Here is a 19,484-nt window from a genome sequence, read left to right as displayed (position 1 = left end):
TCCATCCGTCCAGGGGATCGAATCGGATGAGAGCGGACAGGAGGTCCGCTCTCAATCAATTCCCCCATAGAGAGCAGCGGGGCTCTGACAACTCCCTCTCTGCACACAGTGTGGAGACGGCGCTGTCATTCGCCTGCTCAGAGCAGAGAAGGGACCGCAGCATGTGAAAGGAGCCTAAGGGCTCTTTCACACAGGCGGACCGTTCAGATCCCGTCCGTTTTTTTGGCGGATCTGAACGGTCCCCCCATGCATGTCTATGGGGCATCGGATGTCAGCGGAGACATGTCCGCTGACAACCAATCCATCAAATCTGGATGGATGGAAACCCTATTTTCCATCCGTCCAGCGGATCAGATCGGATGAGAACGGACTGACAGTCTGTTATCAACCGATTCCCCCATAGAGATGCATGTGCAGAGAACAGCTGTCATCTTCCTGCTCAGCGGGCGATCGGCGGATCGATCCCCTGCTGAGACAAACTGAGTCTGTCCGACGGCCCGGAGTGTGTGAAAGGGCCCTTAATGTTTTACATAGCTATACCTTTACATAGCTATACCAGCAAAAAGGGCCAGCCTGAAGTGATCTAGCAGGACTTCATTTTATGACTGAAATTCCACTTTGTCAGTTTATGCCCAAAAATGCTGATTTTTACATGTGAAAAACTTGCTTTATGTCCCTTTCACACTTGTGTGTCCTGCGATTTGGGACTGCAAAGTTGCATGACAAGTCGTACTCCATGATTTCCAATGAGTACTGTTCATATCTGTACGACTTCAAGCCGCAACCACGTCAAAGTAGTCCCTGCACTACTGTGAGATGATGTTAATGCATTTTGAGGTCCAAAGACATAGCTTCAAGATCAGTCAAAATTGCGCAACTTTTAGGTCGCATTAGTGTGACAGGGGCCTAAGTGCCAAAGTGGTGTGTGAAAGAAGTGTGACCTGTAAAGGAAGGCTGTCTTGGTATTTTACATGTGTGGACAGAGCCTAATGTCTGTTGTCTTCTAGTAGAACGCTGCCTGCCCCTCACGGGCACTGCTACCCCTCACAACTGCCGTGACTGAACCTTTTACCGCCTTTTTCTGCTACTACCATTCCCTCTTTTTCATACCCTCTCCTCTCCTAATCCCAGGACATTTCAACTAGCTGAATGAAACAACGTCAGTCAGTCAGACACCGCATCAGCGTTCGTACCAACCCGCCTACTCATTCCCCAAATCCCTGCAGCGAAATGCAAACCTATCACTTCCTTTCCTGAACTATCTAGACTAGAACTACTCAATCTCCACAGCAGCTCTATCCCTGGACAAACCAGTCATCCAGAAAACCTTCCTCTGATAGCTCCTCCTCCCTTGTGTTACCCTATGGTCGGCGCTGTCTTCGGGGAAGGCTTAGCAACAGGGCTTCGATTGGTTAGACGCTTGTACGCTGACGTAGCGATGAGTCATGACGCTGAGAAAGGGGAGACTTGGAACCAATGAGAGGCTCGTGTAACACAATTCAAATCGTGTAGTTTCAGCGGCGATTACGCAGATAAACCGTTTCGTCGAGCGGTCGCCATTGTGTGCTGTCTGGGACGAGCGTGGTGTGCGGCTCCGCCGTAATCATGTCCTTCAAGAACATTTATTACTCGGACAAGTACTCGGATGAGAAGTATGAGTACAGGTAAGGGGAGGGCTCGGGGGTGCTCGCTTCCTTCCGTGTCTTTGTACTGAATACCGCCGGGCCTGCTGTGCGGACAGCCCCCGCTATAGAAGTGCAGACAGCGGGCTCTTCATGGACCGCCAAGTCACAGAGCACAGCGGTTGTGACGTGTTTCATTCAGGCCTATATAAACGGGAACCGCACCCTTTGCTTTATTTTATTTATTTTTTTGTTAATTCCCTCTTCCCTTGCTGGGTTCTTCATAAACTTACACGAAGATTGAATTTAAACCAGGTCATGTGCCATAGTCTAGTGCAGGGATTCCCAAACTATGGCCCTCAAGTTGTTCAGGAACTACAATTCCCATCATGCCTAGTCATGTATGTGAATGTCAGAGTTTTACAATGCCTCATGGGACTTGTAGTTCTGCAACAGCTGGAGGGCCATAGTTTGGGAATCCCTGGTCTAGTGTCATCAGGCGCTGCCTGTCTTTTCCTGCTTCCCACAGCTGGCCCAGCATGCATGTGCTGTGCTGTGTCATTAGGGGCCAGCTGCAGGAAGGAAGAGGCCAGCCATCCCCAATGGCACGTTGTGATCGATGCGTGTTTCCTGGCGGCTAATCATGTCATCCCAGGATTTGTAGGCTGACCTATTGAGCCTCCAGGAAAAGAACATTATGGGTAAGTACGGGCAACAGGTTTCTATATTCCATTGGAATGCCCCAAAGCCTCCTGGGGCACATGTGATTATCCCAGATGGCTTCAATGGTATGACATTCCTATCTGGGTGGAAAGCGGTAGTATACTCTGCCATTAAACTTTTACCTATAGGTAAGCCTATGATAAGGCTTACCTGTAGGTAAAATGAATATCTCCTAAACCTGCACGGTTTAGGAGATATTGGCCTTGCATGCAGTCGCTGACCCCAGCGGCGCATTCGCTCTGAAGATCCAGCGGACCTTCAGAGCTCTTTGCCGGAAAGTAAGCTCATGCGCGGGAGTGACGTAATCGTGACTCTGGCCAGTCTCAGCGCCGGGGCCGCCGAACCCAGAAGAGACGTCGGGGGGGGGGGGGGGGAACAGGACGGCTCCCTCAGCGCTGTCCGGGCGACCGTTTTGGGGCTTCGCTTTTAAGGTAAATATTTCATAATGAGCTAGTATGTGATGCATACTAGCTCATTATGCCTTTCTCCTGCATGTTTTTTTTTTGAGGATATAACCGCTTTAATACATACACCCATTATATATATATATATATATATATATATATATATATATATATATATATATATTTAGGGTATCGTCACACCGGCTTTCTGCCCGCCGGACTTCGTTTTGCTCAGCGGGGGTCGATCCGCTGAGTAGGTGGATGACAGGGCCGTCTGCGCTCACTGTGCAGAGATGGACCTGTCAGAGCCCCCCCCCCCCCTCTTTTCTATGGGGAGATCTGATAAAAACGGACCACCTGTCCGTTTTTATACGATCCTCCAGACAGATGGAAAATGGGGTTTCCATCCGTCTGGATTTCACGGACAGGATCGGATAGCAGCAGGTGCATGGAGCATCCAATCAGGTCCGCCTGTAAACTGACAGGCGGACCTGATCGGAAAGCCCGTGTAAAAGGGGCTTAAAGTGGAGTTCCACCCTAATTTTATACTTGCCTCCATCTTCTCGCTCTGGGTCACCTGGAAAACAAATGGCTAATCGCATTTTTTTTTTTTAACTTACCTCGTAGCGAAGAAAATATACTTTCCTTACTTCCTCCGCCGCGGCCCGTCTTCACTTCCTGGCTCTGCAATGATTCCTGGGAGCTGAACGTCATCGCTCCCAGGAATCATTGCGCCTGCACCAGCCCCGACGTCAGTTCCGGGGCGCGCGCGTCATCCCCTTCTAAACAGCTTCTGGGCATGCCCAGAAGCTGTGGAGGGATGACGCGCGTGCCCGGAAGTGACGGCGGGGCCGGCGCAGGGCATCGTGGGACCGAAGAAGGCGGAAGAGGACGCCGAAGAGGATCGTGCTGGCTTCAAGCTGCCCACACCTGAAATGGCAGCGCTGGACAATACTTTTTCAAGGTAAGTATTTGTCCTAACAGGTAAGTGCACCCCGGGACAGATCAGAGGCTAGCCATTGTGGAATGCACTAGCCCTGATTGTCCCGGGGGTATTTAAAAAAAAAAAAAATTCCAGGGTGGAACTCCGCTTTAAGGCTCTGTTTACACTGCCAATGTTCTGTCAGATTACCACTACCCATTAGATTGTGTAACGGAAGTGACATTCCGACCAAAAACGTACTGCGGTAATGTGATGGAACACCTGTGTGGACGTCTTGCTACACCCAGCTACACTTTGGATTTTAGAGTAATTTTTAGCAATAAAGTGAGTTATATTAAAATAATGTGGTAGCGCTGCTTACAATATTGATGAAAAAATACTAATAAACATAGAATATAACATGTGAAAAAATATATAATACTAATATAAAGTGCAATTCAAACCATTAAAGTGCAACAGTGGTGCAGAGACCTCGTCTCTGAATAAATAAATTGCAAGTGAAACGTGTTTAAAGGTATATGACAAAATAAGACACTCCAAAGTGCTACAGTGCAATGAAACCAGTCCAAAAACATCCTATTAAAGATGCAGAAGTGAATTCAATCCGTGTCTGTTCCCTCTTTAAAATCGGTGCTGCAATCACCAGGTGAAGGGTCTGCTCACCTCCACATTTAACCTACTAGGGCACTAATGGGGAACCTTGGCACCCCAGATGTTTTGGAACTACATTTCCCCTGATGCTCAACTACACTGCAGAGTGCACGAGCATCATGGGAAATGTGATTCCAAAACATCTGGGGTGCCAAGGTTCCCCATCACTGCACTAGGGGATCTCAGGCATTGATAGATAAAATACCCCCGTCTGGTCTCTGAATTACTTCACATGAAAGATGTTACTCCAAATAAGCAAATGTAGAGATACAAGGGAGCATCTCCAATGGTGCAGTACCCACAAATTGATGAAACCATGAATTAACTTCAATCATTAAACTCACATTTATCAAATTTAAAGGCAGCTTTGACAATAACAAATCCAGCATAATCAAAAATGAAGCATCAAACCTGCCCACCGCTTGGTACCTCTACTAGTTATGCCATATCCATCATGGCGTCTACTGGAGGAAAAAAAAAGAACTACCCTTGATAGATGTGTGCAGGTGCCAATAAAGGATAAGATCACCTTTTGTTAAATGTTACTGTGCAGCACTATGCCCTCACCCCAATCCCCTTTGTGACAGCGAGTGGGGGATCTTCTCCTTGCACTTGCTGTCACAGGTCAGAAAAACAGGGCCGTGCTGGGCTTCATCCACCTGTCCGCGTCATTCATTCTGAGTTCTGTGAATGGGAGAACTACTTGTTTATCTGCCAGCCCATTTGAGGTACACGCAGACAGATACACTGACATTCTGCAGGAGCCTTGTGTTGCACCTGCGAATTGCTGGTTGCAGTTGTAATGCTTTGTAGGCTTCTAGTAAAAAAAAAAAAAGCTAATATAGAACTTGTTTTTGCAGGGGGAAAAAAATGGGAATTTTTTTTTTTTTTTTTTTTTTTTTTTTTTTTATTCAAAGGTGTACTTATTTTAATGGCACCCTAAGAGCCGGTTCACACTAATCCGACTCAAGTCGCCCATGCAGCGCGACTTCATCGCGGCTTGCAAACGACTTCTCAGAAGTCAATGCAAGTCGCTCCAACTTGGCCAAAAAATAGTGCAGGAACCCTTTTCTAAGTCAGAGCGACTTGAGTCGCTCTGATTAGAACTAGGGATGCACCGAATTGAAAATTTTGGACCGAAAATGCAGGATGCCCTTGGCCGAAAACCGAAAATTACTTTTTCCCCAAAAATTTTTTAAAATGGATAGAACAGGGGCATACACCAAAAACAGGTCGTGACATACACCTGTCACTGCCACCCTGTCACAGTATATGTACTGTGATGGGTTGGCAAGAGGTTAATTTAATTACCAATGGTATTTCTATTATGCAGCATGAGGGGGTTAATGTATTGTCACTGCTGGTCACTCATCTATTAGTGACCGACCAGTGGCAGGTAATTAACCCCTTTGTGCTGCATTAGTGCAACCAGTATCAGTGCAACCAGTGTTAATTAACACATACTGGTTGCACTAATGCAGCACAAAGGGGTTAATTACCTGCCACTGGTCGGTCACTAATAGATGAGTGACCAGCAGTGACAATACATTAACCCCTCATGCTGCATAATACAAATACCATTGGCAAGCTGCCTCAGCGGTTCCCCCTCCTCGGGTATCCTTCATTCAAAAGTCCCGCCTCTGGCTGGCGGCACCGCCTCTCAATGACGTCCCTACTACGATCTGTGCATTATGAATGGACATACCAGACGGGGGGGTGGGGCGAGCGGCCGATATAGAGAGAACTAATGTGATCCATCCCTGTCAGCTCAGCACGACTACGTGTGAATGAGAACAGAACTGACCTGACACCCTTGGGGGGAGCGGCCGCTATTAGCTGTAACTATGTGAGAGCTTCACTTCCTTGTCAGCGGAGATACATGCCTGTCAGGGAAGTGAAGCTCTCACATAGTTACAGCTAATAGCGGCCGCTCCCCCCGCCCGGTGTCAGGTCAGTTCTGTTCTCATTCACACATAGTCGTGCTGAGCTGACAGGGATGGATCACATTAGTTCTCTCTATAGCGGCCGCTCGCCCCCTCCATTCATAATGCACAGATCGTAGTAGGGACGTCACTGAGAGGCGGTGCCGCCGGCCAGAGGCGGGACTTTTAAAACTTGCCCTGCGCTGCGCCTTCCCCCACGGCGGCCATATTTATTTTCGGCAATGTTAACCCATTATCGGACGAAATTTCGGTGCATCCCTAATTAGAACGGTTCCATTGCACAGCATTGGGAGCTACTTGTCGGGAGTAGTGTGAACCGGCTCTAAAAGCATTTAGAAAACACTGTTTCTGCAGACCCCACACTGCATGGTACCTCCGTACTATGTGGTTTGTCGTAGTGCAATTCTGTAAGGGCTGGTTCACATCAGGACTATCACAGTAACACACTGTGCATTCCTGCGCGATTCGCATACAGTTCTGTATGGTGCAATTACATTTTTGATTGGCTGATGCACTCTACCAAAAGTAGTGTATGCACTACTTTTGGAAACTACTGCAACCTGTTCACATGGTACTTCTGTACCATACAATCTAGTGTGGTAAAACGCACAGCATTTGCAACCTGTATTTTGTGTGTAATTAACTTAATATTGACACCTGATGCAGATCGTAATTAAAGTAATATGGGAGCTGACATTTCTGACCAGTCTATGAAGGAATGCGTTCTGGACCTTTTATCCTTCATAGCGTGCAGATTCACTGGCCTGGAACAAGCATGCGGCCATTGAAGTGGCACCATGCCTGATTGTGTGTGTGTTTGGTCATTGTTCTATAGTCCTTTTCATTTATATAGTGCATTTGACCCTGGGAACTCAAAGGTGAGAATTTTATCAAAACTGGAACAGCTGTACGTGGCAACCAGTTAGCTTCTATTATCGGCTTCTGCAGTTAAGGCCAGTAATGGGAGCAGTTTTCTTTCCTGCAACCACGGGTTGCAACAGGCAGTGTTGATGGGGGCATCACTCCTGCGGTACCATTATGTTCTCCTGGTGGGGGGGGGGGGTGCAAGCCATCCCTGCCAGGAGAACAGAGTGATCATTGCTAGTGGCTATAGGCGCTGCTAGCAATAATCCTATGTAGAATCCAGCAGGCTGGTTGTACCCAACATTCAGCCTGACCATACGTTGTTTGAATCTTGGCCGGTTTCAGCTGAGAGTCAAACAATCTATGACCGGCTTAAAGCGTAAACTCCCTTTGTTGATTTTTAACCTGTAGGTAAGCCTATAATCAGGCTTGCCTATAGATACAGTAAATCTCTCCTAAACATGCATCGTTTAAAGTGCTTGTAAATCCACTTGGTCATGATCAATCACCTCTGTTAAATATGTGCCCCACTATAAGAGCTGTATGAAAATAACATAAAATGCCTGATATCTACCTTTTTTATCAGAATGCCTCCTCTCCCAGGCTAACTACTGCGGAAGGGGCTGAGAACCTCCGATGTCAGCCAGGAGGAGAGGATGAGATAGGCGGGCGGTCACGTGCGCCACGTGTTTGGTGCTAGAAATATCACTCTCACTCCGGCATGCACGGGAATATATGATTTTTGGGGGGATTTATGTCCTTGGGTGTATGATTTCCCCCCCCCCTATCACATAGGGAACAAAAAGGCCTCTGATGGCTTTTTTGGTGAAAAGATCTCTTTAAGGTACATCGAGTTCTAAAAGACCCTGGATGCGCCCCCATCCCACCTCTGTGCTCCACTGAATGTTATGCAATGCAGATTGCATTACATTCATTCCCAGCCATGACACTGACAGGGGGACCCAGAAGGGATGTCAAGCATGTTGCTTCTGGATCAGCAACAAGGGGGGGGGGGCAGGTGAGTCCGCTCGGCTCAATCCCCCCTACCTGGAGGCACCCACTATGCTGGTCCCAGGTCCGTAGATTGGCAAGCGAAGTCTGGGATATATAGGGGGGAAGAGCATGTTACTAGGGGTAAGTAGAGGCAATCAGGTCAGCACAGCCACCACGCTGCTTCTGACAGGCAGGAGTCTGCTTGTCCGATATGCACACAATGAAGGGACTCAGACGATCCCTGCTGGGGAGGATTCCCCTCAAATGAAATGCTTTACCTGTTCTAGCCAAAACAATATGTATTAGCTGGACTTAGAGACTCTGTCTCTACAGGGATAATAGAAAGGCCTGTATTAAAAAAAAAAATGCGTCACCCACAGCTCTTGTGTTTAAAACTTCACTGCTTTTGCTGATCTCTGGCCACTGCAGGGTTTTGATACTTCAGACATGTCCAATACCTGCTGCACTGCACGCTGTGGTTCTTTCCACTGGCTCGTACATTCAGTAGTGGTATACATGTCAAGGTGGAACCATGTGCTGCAGGGGAAACAGGCTGTTCAACCCTCCTCTAGTTAAATGCCAAAGAGGCTGCAGTGCTGGAACAGAGGAAAGGTGGGAGATGCCGGACACCAGAAAGGATATCATGAAGGCTCTGCAGGGACATGTTGTCTTGATTAATTTTCACTCTGACAGTTTGCTTTAAAGCCGTATTTCAACCAGGAGGAATACTATATTAGACCCCTTTCACACGAGCGGACCAATTGGTTTTCCAGGCAGGCTCGATCAAACCCTCCATTCTCCTCTTTGAAGCAGTGGGTGCAATTGGACATGTGTCGGTTTATACCTGCCGAAATCCCATCTGATTTGCTAAAAACAAAGGAATGGGAATCCGTTCCCCCATCAGACCACCCATAGAGGAGAGCAGACTGTGTCTGAGTCCACCTGCACAGAGCAGGTAAGTATAACAGCTAGGTGGATCCTGACAATGTGGTTACGATATTCCAGAGCTTGGCTCTTTAGCCCGCTTCTCAGCCGCATCGGTTGTCCTTACCAGACAGCCGACCATCGGCTATGGATGCTGGTAGCGGGGTGATGCCTCTAGTTGCAGGCATCACTCCGGTACAAGCACTTTCCCGCAATATCGGTAACCTCAGGGACCGATTCCAATATATCGAGGAAAGTGCATATCGGCCCTCGATATATCTGCTTTGCTGATAATCTGTCGATTCCCTAGTGTGAACCACTGTGCAATTCGGGAACCGCACTGATTTGCAGGGTTTCCTGCATCGCACCAGTGTGAACAAGGACTTGGGGGAGAGTTCCATGGTGGCGATGGAGAGAACAGAACTGTCCTTGCTGAAGGTGGGCAAAGGTAAGTTTGCTATAATGTGCAAGTGCTCAACATTCGAAGTGCTTCCACGACACCACTCCCTTCAGTTTCTCTTTGAGTGTAAATTTCAAAGGGATTGCTTACCATTATTGGTTCAGGTGCTTGTCATGTGTGGCCATCAGGATGGAGACTGAGTCACTTCATTTAAAAGTAATGCTCGGCCTAGTAACTGTTGAGCTTGGAGTTCTAACTACTGGGCTGAACTGAGAAAATGCCATTATTTATTTATTTTTTTACCCTTGGACGAAAAAGGAAATGTATTGTCTTAATAATGAAAACTACTTTGTATTTCATTTGGAGACTCCCCATTTTCCCGTTCACTCCAAAATGACTCTAAGAGCTCTTTCAGACGGCCGCTCCGCTGTTTTTCTCCGCTGCTGGACTTTTTTTTTTTTTTTCACGGAGCGGATGACATTTGTGTCATCCGCTCCGTGTGTCCGATTTTCCTTCCTTTCCGTTTTTTGAACGGAGGAAAAATAGGGTTCTGTTCCGTTCCAAAAAACGGAACAGAACTGAAAGGACGAAAATCGGATGTCAGCGGATGGTATTCCGCTGACATCCGCAATGCCATTGACTTACATTATGTCTGCAAATCATCCGTAAAAAAAATAGGATGATTTGCGGACATACGGAGCGGCCATGTGAAAGCCGCAAATCATCCTATTTTTTTGCGGACATAATGTAAGTGAATGGCATTGCGGATGTCAGCGGAATACCATCCGCTGACATCCGATTTTCTTCCTTTCAGTTCTGTTCCGTTTTTTGGAACGGAACAGAACCCTATTTTTCCTCCGTTCAAAAAACGGAAAGGAAGGAAAATCGGATGTCAGCGGTGTCATCCGCTGACATCCGCAATGCCCATAGACTTACATTATGTCCGCATATCATCCGCAAACGGATGGGATAATATGCGGACATACGGAGCGGATGACACAAATGTCATCCGCTCCGTGAAAAAAAAAAAAGTCCAGCAGCGGAGAAAAACAGCGGAGCGGCCGTCTGAAAGAGCCCTTAAAGTCCACCCCGACCCACTCTACCTTCCCCACATAGTCCTGCCACACCATCCGTGCCCTTACCTGGTGGCTCTGGTATAGGGCACTTTATATTGAATATTTCTTTGCCACTTAGTTTTGTACAAACTGGTATTTGGAGTAAACTATGTACTGTTTAGTGGATCTTCAAGCACACAATACAATTTGGTGTTCTTGCAAAGCTTTTGCACCCCCATGTGGTGCATTGCTTTTATGTAACTAATGTACAATGTTATAATTTGGGAAGATGACTAGTATTTTAAGGTGGCTTCTTAAGCCCGTACACCTGGTAAGTATATTGTACCAAAATAAAATGCATTTGGAGCTATTGTCAGATAATCTATTTAAAAAACATGAATTTTTCTTGTAATAAAACAATGCATGATTTTGGAGAGATTACAAGAAGTTGCATCACTTCCGAAGTTGTATTCTTTGGCGCGATAATTTTCAGAACTTTAGTAACCTATTGCTTTTCGATCTGAGACTAGCATGCAAAAAGGACGATGATTCATCCAATAGTCTCATCGTGTGTACGAGGCTTTAGAGTGGTCAAAGTAGATTTCTTCATCCATTATTGCTTTAAAATTTGCTTGGAACCGAGAATTACTTTTGATCACACCTGGTTTTCAGATTTGCTTTGTGGTTTTGGTTTATGAAGTTTTATGCTCCATTCACACTTGTATGACTCCCAAAGTTGCGATGTCTTTGGATTCGTGCAACTTTGATATTACTGTGGCTTTGACCAGTGATCACAGACAACTTTTTTGCACACAAGTTGCATTGTATAACATTCACGTACGACTTTCATGCAACTTCTGAGGGGTTAACATTGAAACCTACAGCCCTCAAGTTGCATGAAAGTCGGACCAAATTAGTGCATGAACTACTTTGAAGTCACTGCAACTTTAAGTCATGCATATATGAATGGTTATCATTGCAGAACATGAGGAGCGGCTTGTCATGCAGCTTTGATGTCCAAGGTTGCATGGCAAGTCGCACAGGTGTGAATGGAGCCTTAAAAGTAAACCTGCCTAAAGGACCTATTTGAAGAACTGTCAATATTTTAGGTCTTGTATAGACAGTTGTCACAACCACGCTCTGCAATTGAAACCAGTGTTCAAGCGCATGTGGTATGCTAACCTTTAAAACCATGCTAGCTCCACCCTATCCAAAGTGTGTGTGTGTGTGTGTGTGTGTGTGTGTGTGTTTTTTTGTGTGTAGGGGGGGGGGGGGGTTGTTGTTTTTTGCTATAGATGCACTTTAATCTTAACACATTCACTTTTAAGACCTGGTGTATAATTGAATTTGAATTTAAATCCACACTATTTTCTTTAACTAGGCATGTTATGCTTCCAAAAGAATTGGCAAAGCAGGTACCAAAGACTCATCTGATGTCTGAAGAAGAGTGGAGGAGACTTGGTGTTCAACAAAGCCTTGGCTGGGTTCATTACATGATCCATGAACCAGGTATGTTTAAAATAGTGATTGCAAAAGGAAACCTGGACTAGGACAAGCATGGGAGCTGTAACTTCTGACCTTTCTGAATTTCATTTTGCCTGGTCTTCTCAAGCTTCTTGTGGTAATAATACACTACAGAGGTCTAAGATTCCTTGACTTAATACTTTTACTAAAGAGAAAAGCTGCACATACAACTACAGAAAACACACTTCCTAGCATACAAAATATGCCTACAATATACACAGACTGCCAAGGACCGGTTTAAAGGGAATTTTTTTTTTTTCCTCCTCCCATTTACAATACCGGAGGGGGGGGGAGGGGGTTTGCCCTTTCCTGGACAAAGTTTAGTTTAGAATAGTTTCGTTTTTCAAATCTCATGCTATAAAATCGAGGTGGAATGGGCCGGTATGTATATTTTTGGGTGATTTTTATAGACTAATAGTTTAGTTTTTAGGACCATGTGCTGTTTTTAGAATCTAGGTCTCTCCCATTGATATGCAAATGAACCATTCGGACTAGCCTAAAGTTACTGTAAAGAAAAAAAAATTATTCAAAAAAATAGCAGACGTCATACTTGCCTATTCTGTGCAGTGGTTTTGCATAGAGCAGCCCTGATCCTCCTCTTCTCCGGTCCCTTGTCGGCGCTCTCTGGACCCTCCCTCTTGCCAAGTGCCCCCATAGCAAGCTGCTTGCTGTGGGGCACTCGTGCGTGCTCTCTCTCTAGATGGTTCTCTGGGTCCATAAGACAAAGTGCGGCTAAGTCCTGCTCCTGCCTCACTGGCTGTGATTGACAGCAGTAGGAGCTAATGGTTCCTGCTGCATCTCAGCCAATCAGGTGGGAAGCCTGGGGTCTCATGCTCATGGCTGGATCGAGATTGAACTTGGTTAAGTATTGGGGGGGACTGAGGAGGGAGCTGCACACTGAAGGTTTTTTGCATTTGTGCATAGAATGTATGAAGGTAAAAAACCTTCAGCCTTTACAACCACTTTAGGTCAGGTTATAGGATATGACTGATGTGCAGGAAGCATGGGGGAGGAGTTTAGGACTGTTTAGCAAGCATGTGGGCAGACCGAAGATAGAGTTTTAGAAGCGACAGAAGCAAGATTTGTTCTGGAGACTCAGGAGGAAACAGAAAGCAGTTGGAATCTTTATGGTTGATTAGAGCCCATCTCCAAGTTGAGTAGTATGTATATTTATTGCATACATCAGGGCTCAAAATGTCTTGAGCTACTAACCGGGCCTTAAGAGTTACCTGCCACCAGATAACCCACCCAAATCCTACCCTGCCCCCAATCTTGCCCCTCAACACGCACTTGTAAATTATCTCCTGAAATGACACTGGTACAGTGGCTATAAAAAGTCTACACACCCCTGATAAAATGTCAGGTTACTGTGATGTAAAAAGAGACAAAGATAAATCATTTCAGAACTTTTTCCACCTCCTTAATGTGCCCTATAAACTGTACAACTCAGTTGAACAACAAACAAATCTTTTAGGTGGAGGAAAGTAAAAATAAAAAAATGGCAAATCTCGACTTGGCAATATTTGCCCACTCTTCTTTGCAAAAACACTCAGTGCCGGTTCACATTTATGTAATTCGGAGCACACTGCTCCTAAAACTATATGTGATGTCTGTGTGGTGCAAATTCAGCCATGCAGTTTGTATGGCTGAATTCGCACTGCAATCGCACTGAACACGCACAGGACCCTTTTTTTTGGTCCATAGCAGAATCCGATCGCATGGTGGTTCACACTAGTGCGAACTGATTCTGTGCAAACTCTCAGCTCGCACTGCGATCTGATCTGGGGGTGTCATTAACTTTGAATTGACACACCCCAGCGTATCGCATATGGCAGTGTGAACTGCCTGTGCTGTGGATGCGATGCGGGAAAACACTGTATATTCGCAGCATTCCCGCATTGCATAAATGTGAACCGGCACTTAGTGTGTTCGATCCATAGCCCAGACATATGAAGAATAGGGGAGATTGTTACAGTCACATGTACCACACAGCCAGTACTTGCCAGATATTTCTACAGCTCCTTTACCACTTCAATACAGGGCACTTTCACCCCCCTTCCTGCCCAGGCCAACTTTCAGCTTTCAGCGCTGTCACACTTTGAATTTGAATGCAATGCTGTACAAAAAAAAGTTATCTTTTTTTTTTTTTTTTTTTTCACGCAAATGGCTTTCTTTTGGTGGTATCTAATCACCGCTGGGTTTCTTTTAATTAAAAGACAGCATTTTGGAAAACATTTTCCTTAATTTCTGTTAGTAAATTTTGTAAATAAGTACTTTTTCTCCTTCACTGATAAGGTGGCACTTTTTTTTTTTTTTTTTTGTACTGTAATCACGGCACATCAGGGAACTGGCACCCTCTTGTGATGGCCAGGGCTGCAACAAGCAGTCACTGGCAGAGCTGAGGGTTTTCCCCTGCCTGTTCTCACTGCTTGGAGAAGAGGTTGAAGATGAGGGCTTGATGGGTGCCCTTTCCTTTCTGGTGAGTGAACAGAGTGTGGGGCAGCTGGTTGGAACAGCCTCTGTTCCATTTACAACCCCACAAAGATGGGGAAACGGGTGATATTTATTTTTTTTTTCTCTCCCTGTCATGCCACTCAGCTGAATGGAGGGCCCCCCCCCCCCCCCCCCCTTCACATGGGCTTTCTGTCAGTTTTTCAGACGGACCTGATCAGATCCTCCTTCCCTAGTGAGCCACTGCCCATCAAGCCACGTATACATGGGTCAAATGCTGGGCAGCATCAGCCAGTTCATTAAAAACTGGCCGCCATTCTGCCCACGTGTATGGCAGCTGGTCTGACAGAAAGCCGGCCATTTGGCATGCGCAAAAAAAAACTAGCTCCTAACTTTTATTTTAGCTGGCTCCTAGATTGCAAGCAAATTTGTCAAGCCCAGCTTCCAGCAATCGGCCAGGAAAACTGTAGGGCAGGGGGGAGAGCAGAACATTGCTGGATCACACAGAGAGGGAACTCTGCTGTTGAAGTCCTGCCTCCTGGACCGGCTCCTATGATAGACACTTCACCACTTTAATTATCCAGCATTATCTTTCTATCATAGGAGGTGGACTTTGACAGAGGAGTTCTCCCCTCTGTTATCCTGCAGGCTCTTCTCTCCCTTCCCTGCAGTTTCTTGGCTGATCGCTGGGAGGAGAATCCTCTCCCGTTCAGCCCTGCCCTGCCCCTCCCGATGCGGCCCCATGCTTGCTCTCAGATAATTTCCACTCGCCAAATGCGAGCAGGCAAGTGGAGGGCTGGCATACATATTGTACATGCTTATTTGTTAGGTATGTAGTCGGCTTGTTTTGTTATAATTTGCATGCTCTTAAGTGTTTTCTGCAGTTGTGTATGCTGATTTTCTGTTAAGAAAAAGTTAATACACTACAGAGGTCTAAGGTTCTTTGACGTTTTACCACAAGAACCTTTAACTACTTGCTGACCACGCTGTAGTAGCCGAATGACTGCTACAGCGTGGTTGTCCAGTTTTGGGAGGGCGTCTTGATGTCCTTTGCAGATCTGTGTGCCCTGCCCCTGCGAACGCTGTGTCCGGTTTACCACGTGATCATCTGTGTCCGGTTTACCACGTGATCATCTGTGTCCGGTTTACCACGTGATCATCTGTGTCCGGTGTGCTGTGAAAAAACCATAACCGTGAGAAAACCATACCCTCGTCACTTCCGGAGGGTATGGATTTCTCACGGTAGTTTAACTTGCGGCGGTTACATTATAACAGCTCCTCTGCATCATGCCTCATGTCCGCTCCTTCCCCTGTCACTTCCCTGATCTCGGTTAATAAATATAAAAGCGGATCACGGAGCACAGATCGCCATCACTTACATTTTATACACCCGCCGCCGCTTTTATATTTATTAGGGGAGATCAGGGAAGTGACAGGGAGAGGAGAGGAGAGGAGAGGAGATGATTGATGTTGCAGCAGAACTGTTTTAATTTTACCGCCGCAAGTATTAGTGCTGTTAACATAGCATACCCTCCGAGCATGCGCACTTGTGAACTTCTTTCTTCTTCAATTACGTCTCCGGGGCTCTGAGCATGCGCTCTGCTGCGCTGCTCTGCTGTTTCAGACCGGAAGTGACGAGGGGTATGGTTTCTTCACGGGGTATGGTTTTTTTAACGTTACACCGGTTTACCACGTGATCATCTGTGTCCGGTTTACCACGTGATCTTCTGTGTCCAATCTCAGCTGATCACGATGTAAACACACTTGCTGGTTAGCATTACTTTTCTCATGTCGCAGCGTGAGGAGAGAACCGTTAACTGGCAAGTGTGAAAGGGAACGTCTGCACTGATCATCAGTTTCTTAATTTATCAGTGCTGCTGCCTCATCGGCACACATCTGTGAAGGATCAAAATTACCGGTCTTGAAAAATTTTAGAACCAAAACTAAGAAAAGGGGGGTTTGGTTGGGGGGTGTTCTTCAAAAGTTTTTTTAGTCTTTTTCGTTTTAGCAAATAAAAAACTCAGTAGTGATTGAATACCACCAAAAGCAAACTTTTTTTTTTTTTTTTTTTTTGTCAGGGGGGGATAAAAATTTGGGTACAGTGTTGCATAATCGGGAAATTGTCATTCAAAGTGAGTCAGAGCTGAAATTGGTCTGGGCAGGAAGGGGGTAAAAGTGGTTAAAGGACCATAGCTAAACAGTTGCTGATCTGACATCACTTTATCACTGCTACATGTGTTCCAGAACTCCTGATTTTCATATTTCTTCTTGGTGGTTTACAGCCAGGCATCTTGTATTTTCCAAACTGTCACTGCTAATCAGTCTCTATCTTCATAATACTTGCTTTTCTTGCCTATTTATTGCTGGCCATGTATATAATGTGTATGTGTATCACAAAAAAAATGTAGATATAGTATTTTTTTATGGCCTCAGCAATAAGTGGTTTGTACAATGACAGTGGCTGCAGCCATAATCCTGGTATCCCCCCCCCCACCCCTTTACAGCCACCTTTTGCCTATGCCTTTTTTTGTTATGCTTTTGACAATTATTGGCATGTTTGTCATGTACAACTGGGTTTTTGTATAGTAATCGTTAAAGTGGTGTTCCAGCCGCCCCCCTCCAAAAATTTAGTCAGCAGCTACGCATACTGTAGCTGCTGACTTTTAATATTAGAACACTTACCTGTCCTGGAGTCCAGCAATGTCGGCACCGCTCCCGATGTTTCCGTCGGGTGCTGCCATTGCCAGTAAGGGAATCTGGCAGTGAAGCCTTGCGGCTTCAAGGGCGGGTCCCTACTGTGCATGTGTGAAGCGCATTCGGCTCCGCGGTGTGGCGAGGAGGGGGCCAAACTTCCGAGGGACGGTGCCATCTCCCGGAAGTGGTGAAGGGTACCTGTCAAAACAAAAAAAACGAAGGGTGCCAAATGTGGCACTGGGGGGAGGGGGTAAGCAAATGAGCAGAATTTCCACTTTTGGGTAGAACTCCATTTAAAGGACCGGGGGGGGAGGGCTATGTTTATAGGGTGGTGGCTGGGGCAGAATGAATGTCTGTCAATTTTTAGAAGTGATGTCACCTTATGGTAGCTTGTAGAAGTGAGCATTTCATTGCTAACTTTTTTTTTTTTTCCCTTATAGAACCTCACATACTCCTGTTTAGAAGGCCTCTTCCAAAAGACCAACAGAAATGAATTGCTCTTCACTTGTATCTTTTGGGACAATCTGTATATATTGTAATATTCAGTGAATACAAAGACTATGACCCTCACAACCACAGCTGTGCACAAGCTGTATTCTTAACAGCACCGGAGCTCTGGGAGTGTTTTCTACATTGAGCTGCTATTTTCTGTGTTTCTACCGTCACAACATTTTTTTATTTTTTTCTCCTTTTGACCACTAGCTAATAATAAAGTTTATGTATTTCATCTAAATGATGTTATTATAGCTTCTGGCGAAAAGTGCATTGGATGTTAAATGGATTTCTTTCCATTTTTGAAGGAAGTTTAAATTTGGATTGTATAGAGCAGTGTTCACTTTTTTTTGTTTTTTGTTGCTTTAACAGTATGCTTGTTACTCTATGCAAGTCAAGGGTAATGCGAAGTGAGCACTATTGAATGCAAGCTGTTTTCCAAGTGTACTATGTGTACCCAAGAACAGGCTTGATCATCTGTTTATATGAAACTCTAAGAACAAGTGCGCTTCAATAAAGCAAAGCTGCATCCTGTTAGATGAAGAATGAAGCTGTTTTATTTTAGCTTACTGGATCGCACACTTAAAAGATATTTCTCTTTTTTTAATTAAATGCAAATTTTTACTGTAACACTTTGCCTTGTCTATACAGCCTACATATTCAGTTCTTAAAGTGTAATTAAGCTTGCAACTGCAAGCATGCATCTCTTGCATAATGGGGGTGATTTGCTAAAACTTAAGTGCAAAACCTAGTGCAACTGTCTGGTAGCCAATTGGCTTCTAACTACAGCTTGTTCAGTTAGGCTTTGGCAAAATGGAAGCTGATTGGTTTCATTACAGAGCTGCACCAGATTTTGCACTCTCCAGTTTTAGTAAATCAACCCATATGTCTTTTAAGCAATCCCAAACGATTACCTACCTGTTCGCAGTCTATTGAACGTGCATTCCTGGCACAGTCTGTCTGTTGGAATGACTCTTATGGGATGAGATGTCATTCCCTAGCCAGCCAATCAAAAGGCCTAAAAAAAAACTGGCACCCAGAGGGAGCCTGGACAAAGATGGAAAATGGTAGGGGTTCACTATTGCAGGAATGAGGAAGTGCACATTTCTGAGATTTCAGTTCAGCTTTAAAGTGCTTTGTTACCCCCAACATGTCATATTCTTGATGTGTCTGCTGTACCATGTACTTGTATGAAAAAGTATCCTGTTCTTTGTATTGCTTCCTTTGTTAAATTCCTGGTGTTTGTGCTATTCCCTCTGCTTTACTATTTAAAAAAAAAAACACTGACCACCCTAGGAAGGACAACATTGTGGTCATTTCTCTAGCTGTCTATACACAATTTGTTTTTTTTTTTAACTGAATGGATTGTTTTAGAAGGTGATCGTTTACAATCAGTTTTAAGTGTAGCTATAAAAGGAGTAAGGCCTAGTTCATGTCGAAGCAGTGTGAAAGTCCCATAACTTCTGATCTGACTTTGCACTGCAACATCATTCAGACTTTAATGAACAGGATCTAAATTGAGATGGGTGCAACTTAGGTCTGGTATGAATTTGGGTGTTTTTTTTTTTTTTTCTTTTCCTGAGTACATTTTGCAGTGCTAACATTGCCTCTGAGCTCAAGTGCCATGTTACAAGTTGGATCAGTTAAGATGCTGAGATGACTTCAATGATGTTCAGTGGGCTGAAATCGGACCAAAGTAGTGCAGGAATCTTTTCAAAAGTTTAGACAGCTCTCATAGGCAATCATTTGATTTATATGTGGAACCTGTGAACTGGGCCCAAAAGGCATATGATGTCTGTCA

General features: G+C 45.2%; 1 protein-coding gene across 1 annotated transcript; it reads left to right on the top strand.

Moving 5' to 3' along the window:
- The first annotated feature begins 1,463 nt into the window (after positions 1 to 1,463).
- Positions 1,464 to 17,838, top strand: CKS2 (CDC28 protein kinase regulatory subunit 2). Its single transcript, XM_082253800.1, has 3 exons — positions 1,464 to 1,664; positions 11,904 to 12,031; positions 17,632 to 17,838. Exons 1-3 carry the CDS (start codon positions 1,606 to 1,608, stop codon positions 17,682 to 17,684), a joined length of 240 nt encoding a protein of 79 aa, XP_082109926.1. The 5' UTR covers positions 1,464 to 1,605; the 3' UTR covers positions 17,685 to 17,838.
- The last annotated feature ends 1,646 nt before the right edge of the window (positions 17,839 to 19,484 follow it).

The sequence above is a fragment of the Pelophylax lessonae genome, assembly GCF_965119305.1.
Source record: "Pelophylax lessonae genome assembly, chromosome: 1".
NCBI classification, from domain to species: Eukaryota; Metazoa; Chordata; class Amphibia; order Anura; family Ranidae; genus Pelophylax; species Pelophylax lessonae.
Note: the sequence above shows the minus strand (reverse complement) of the source record. Positions and strands in the feature narration are given on the sequence as shown.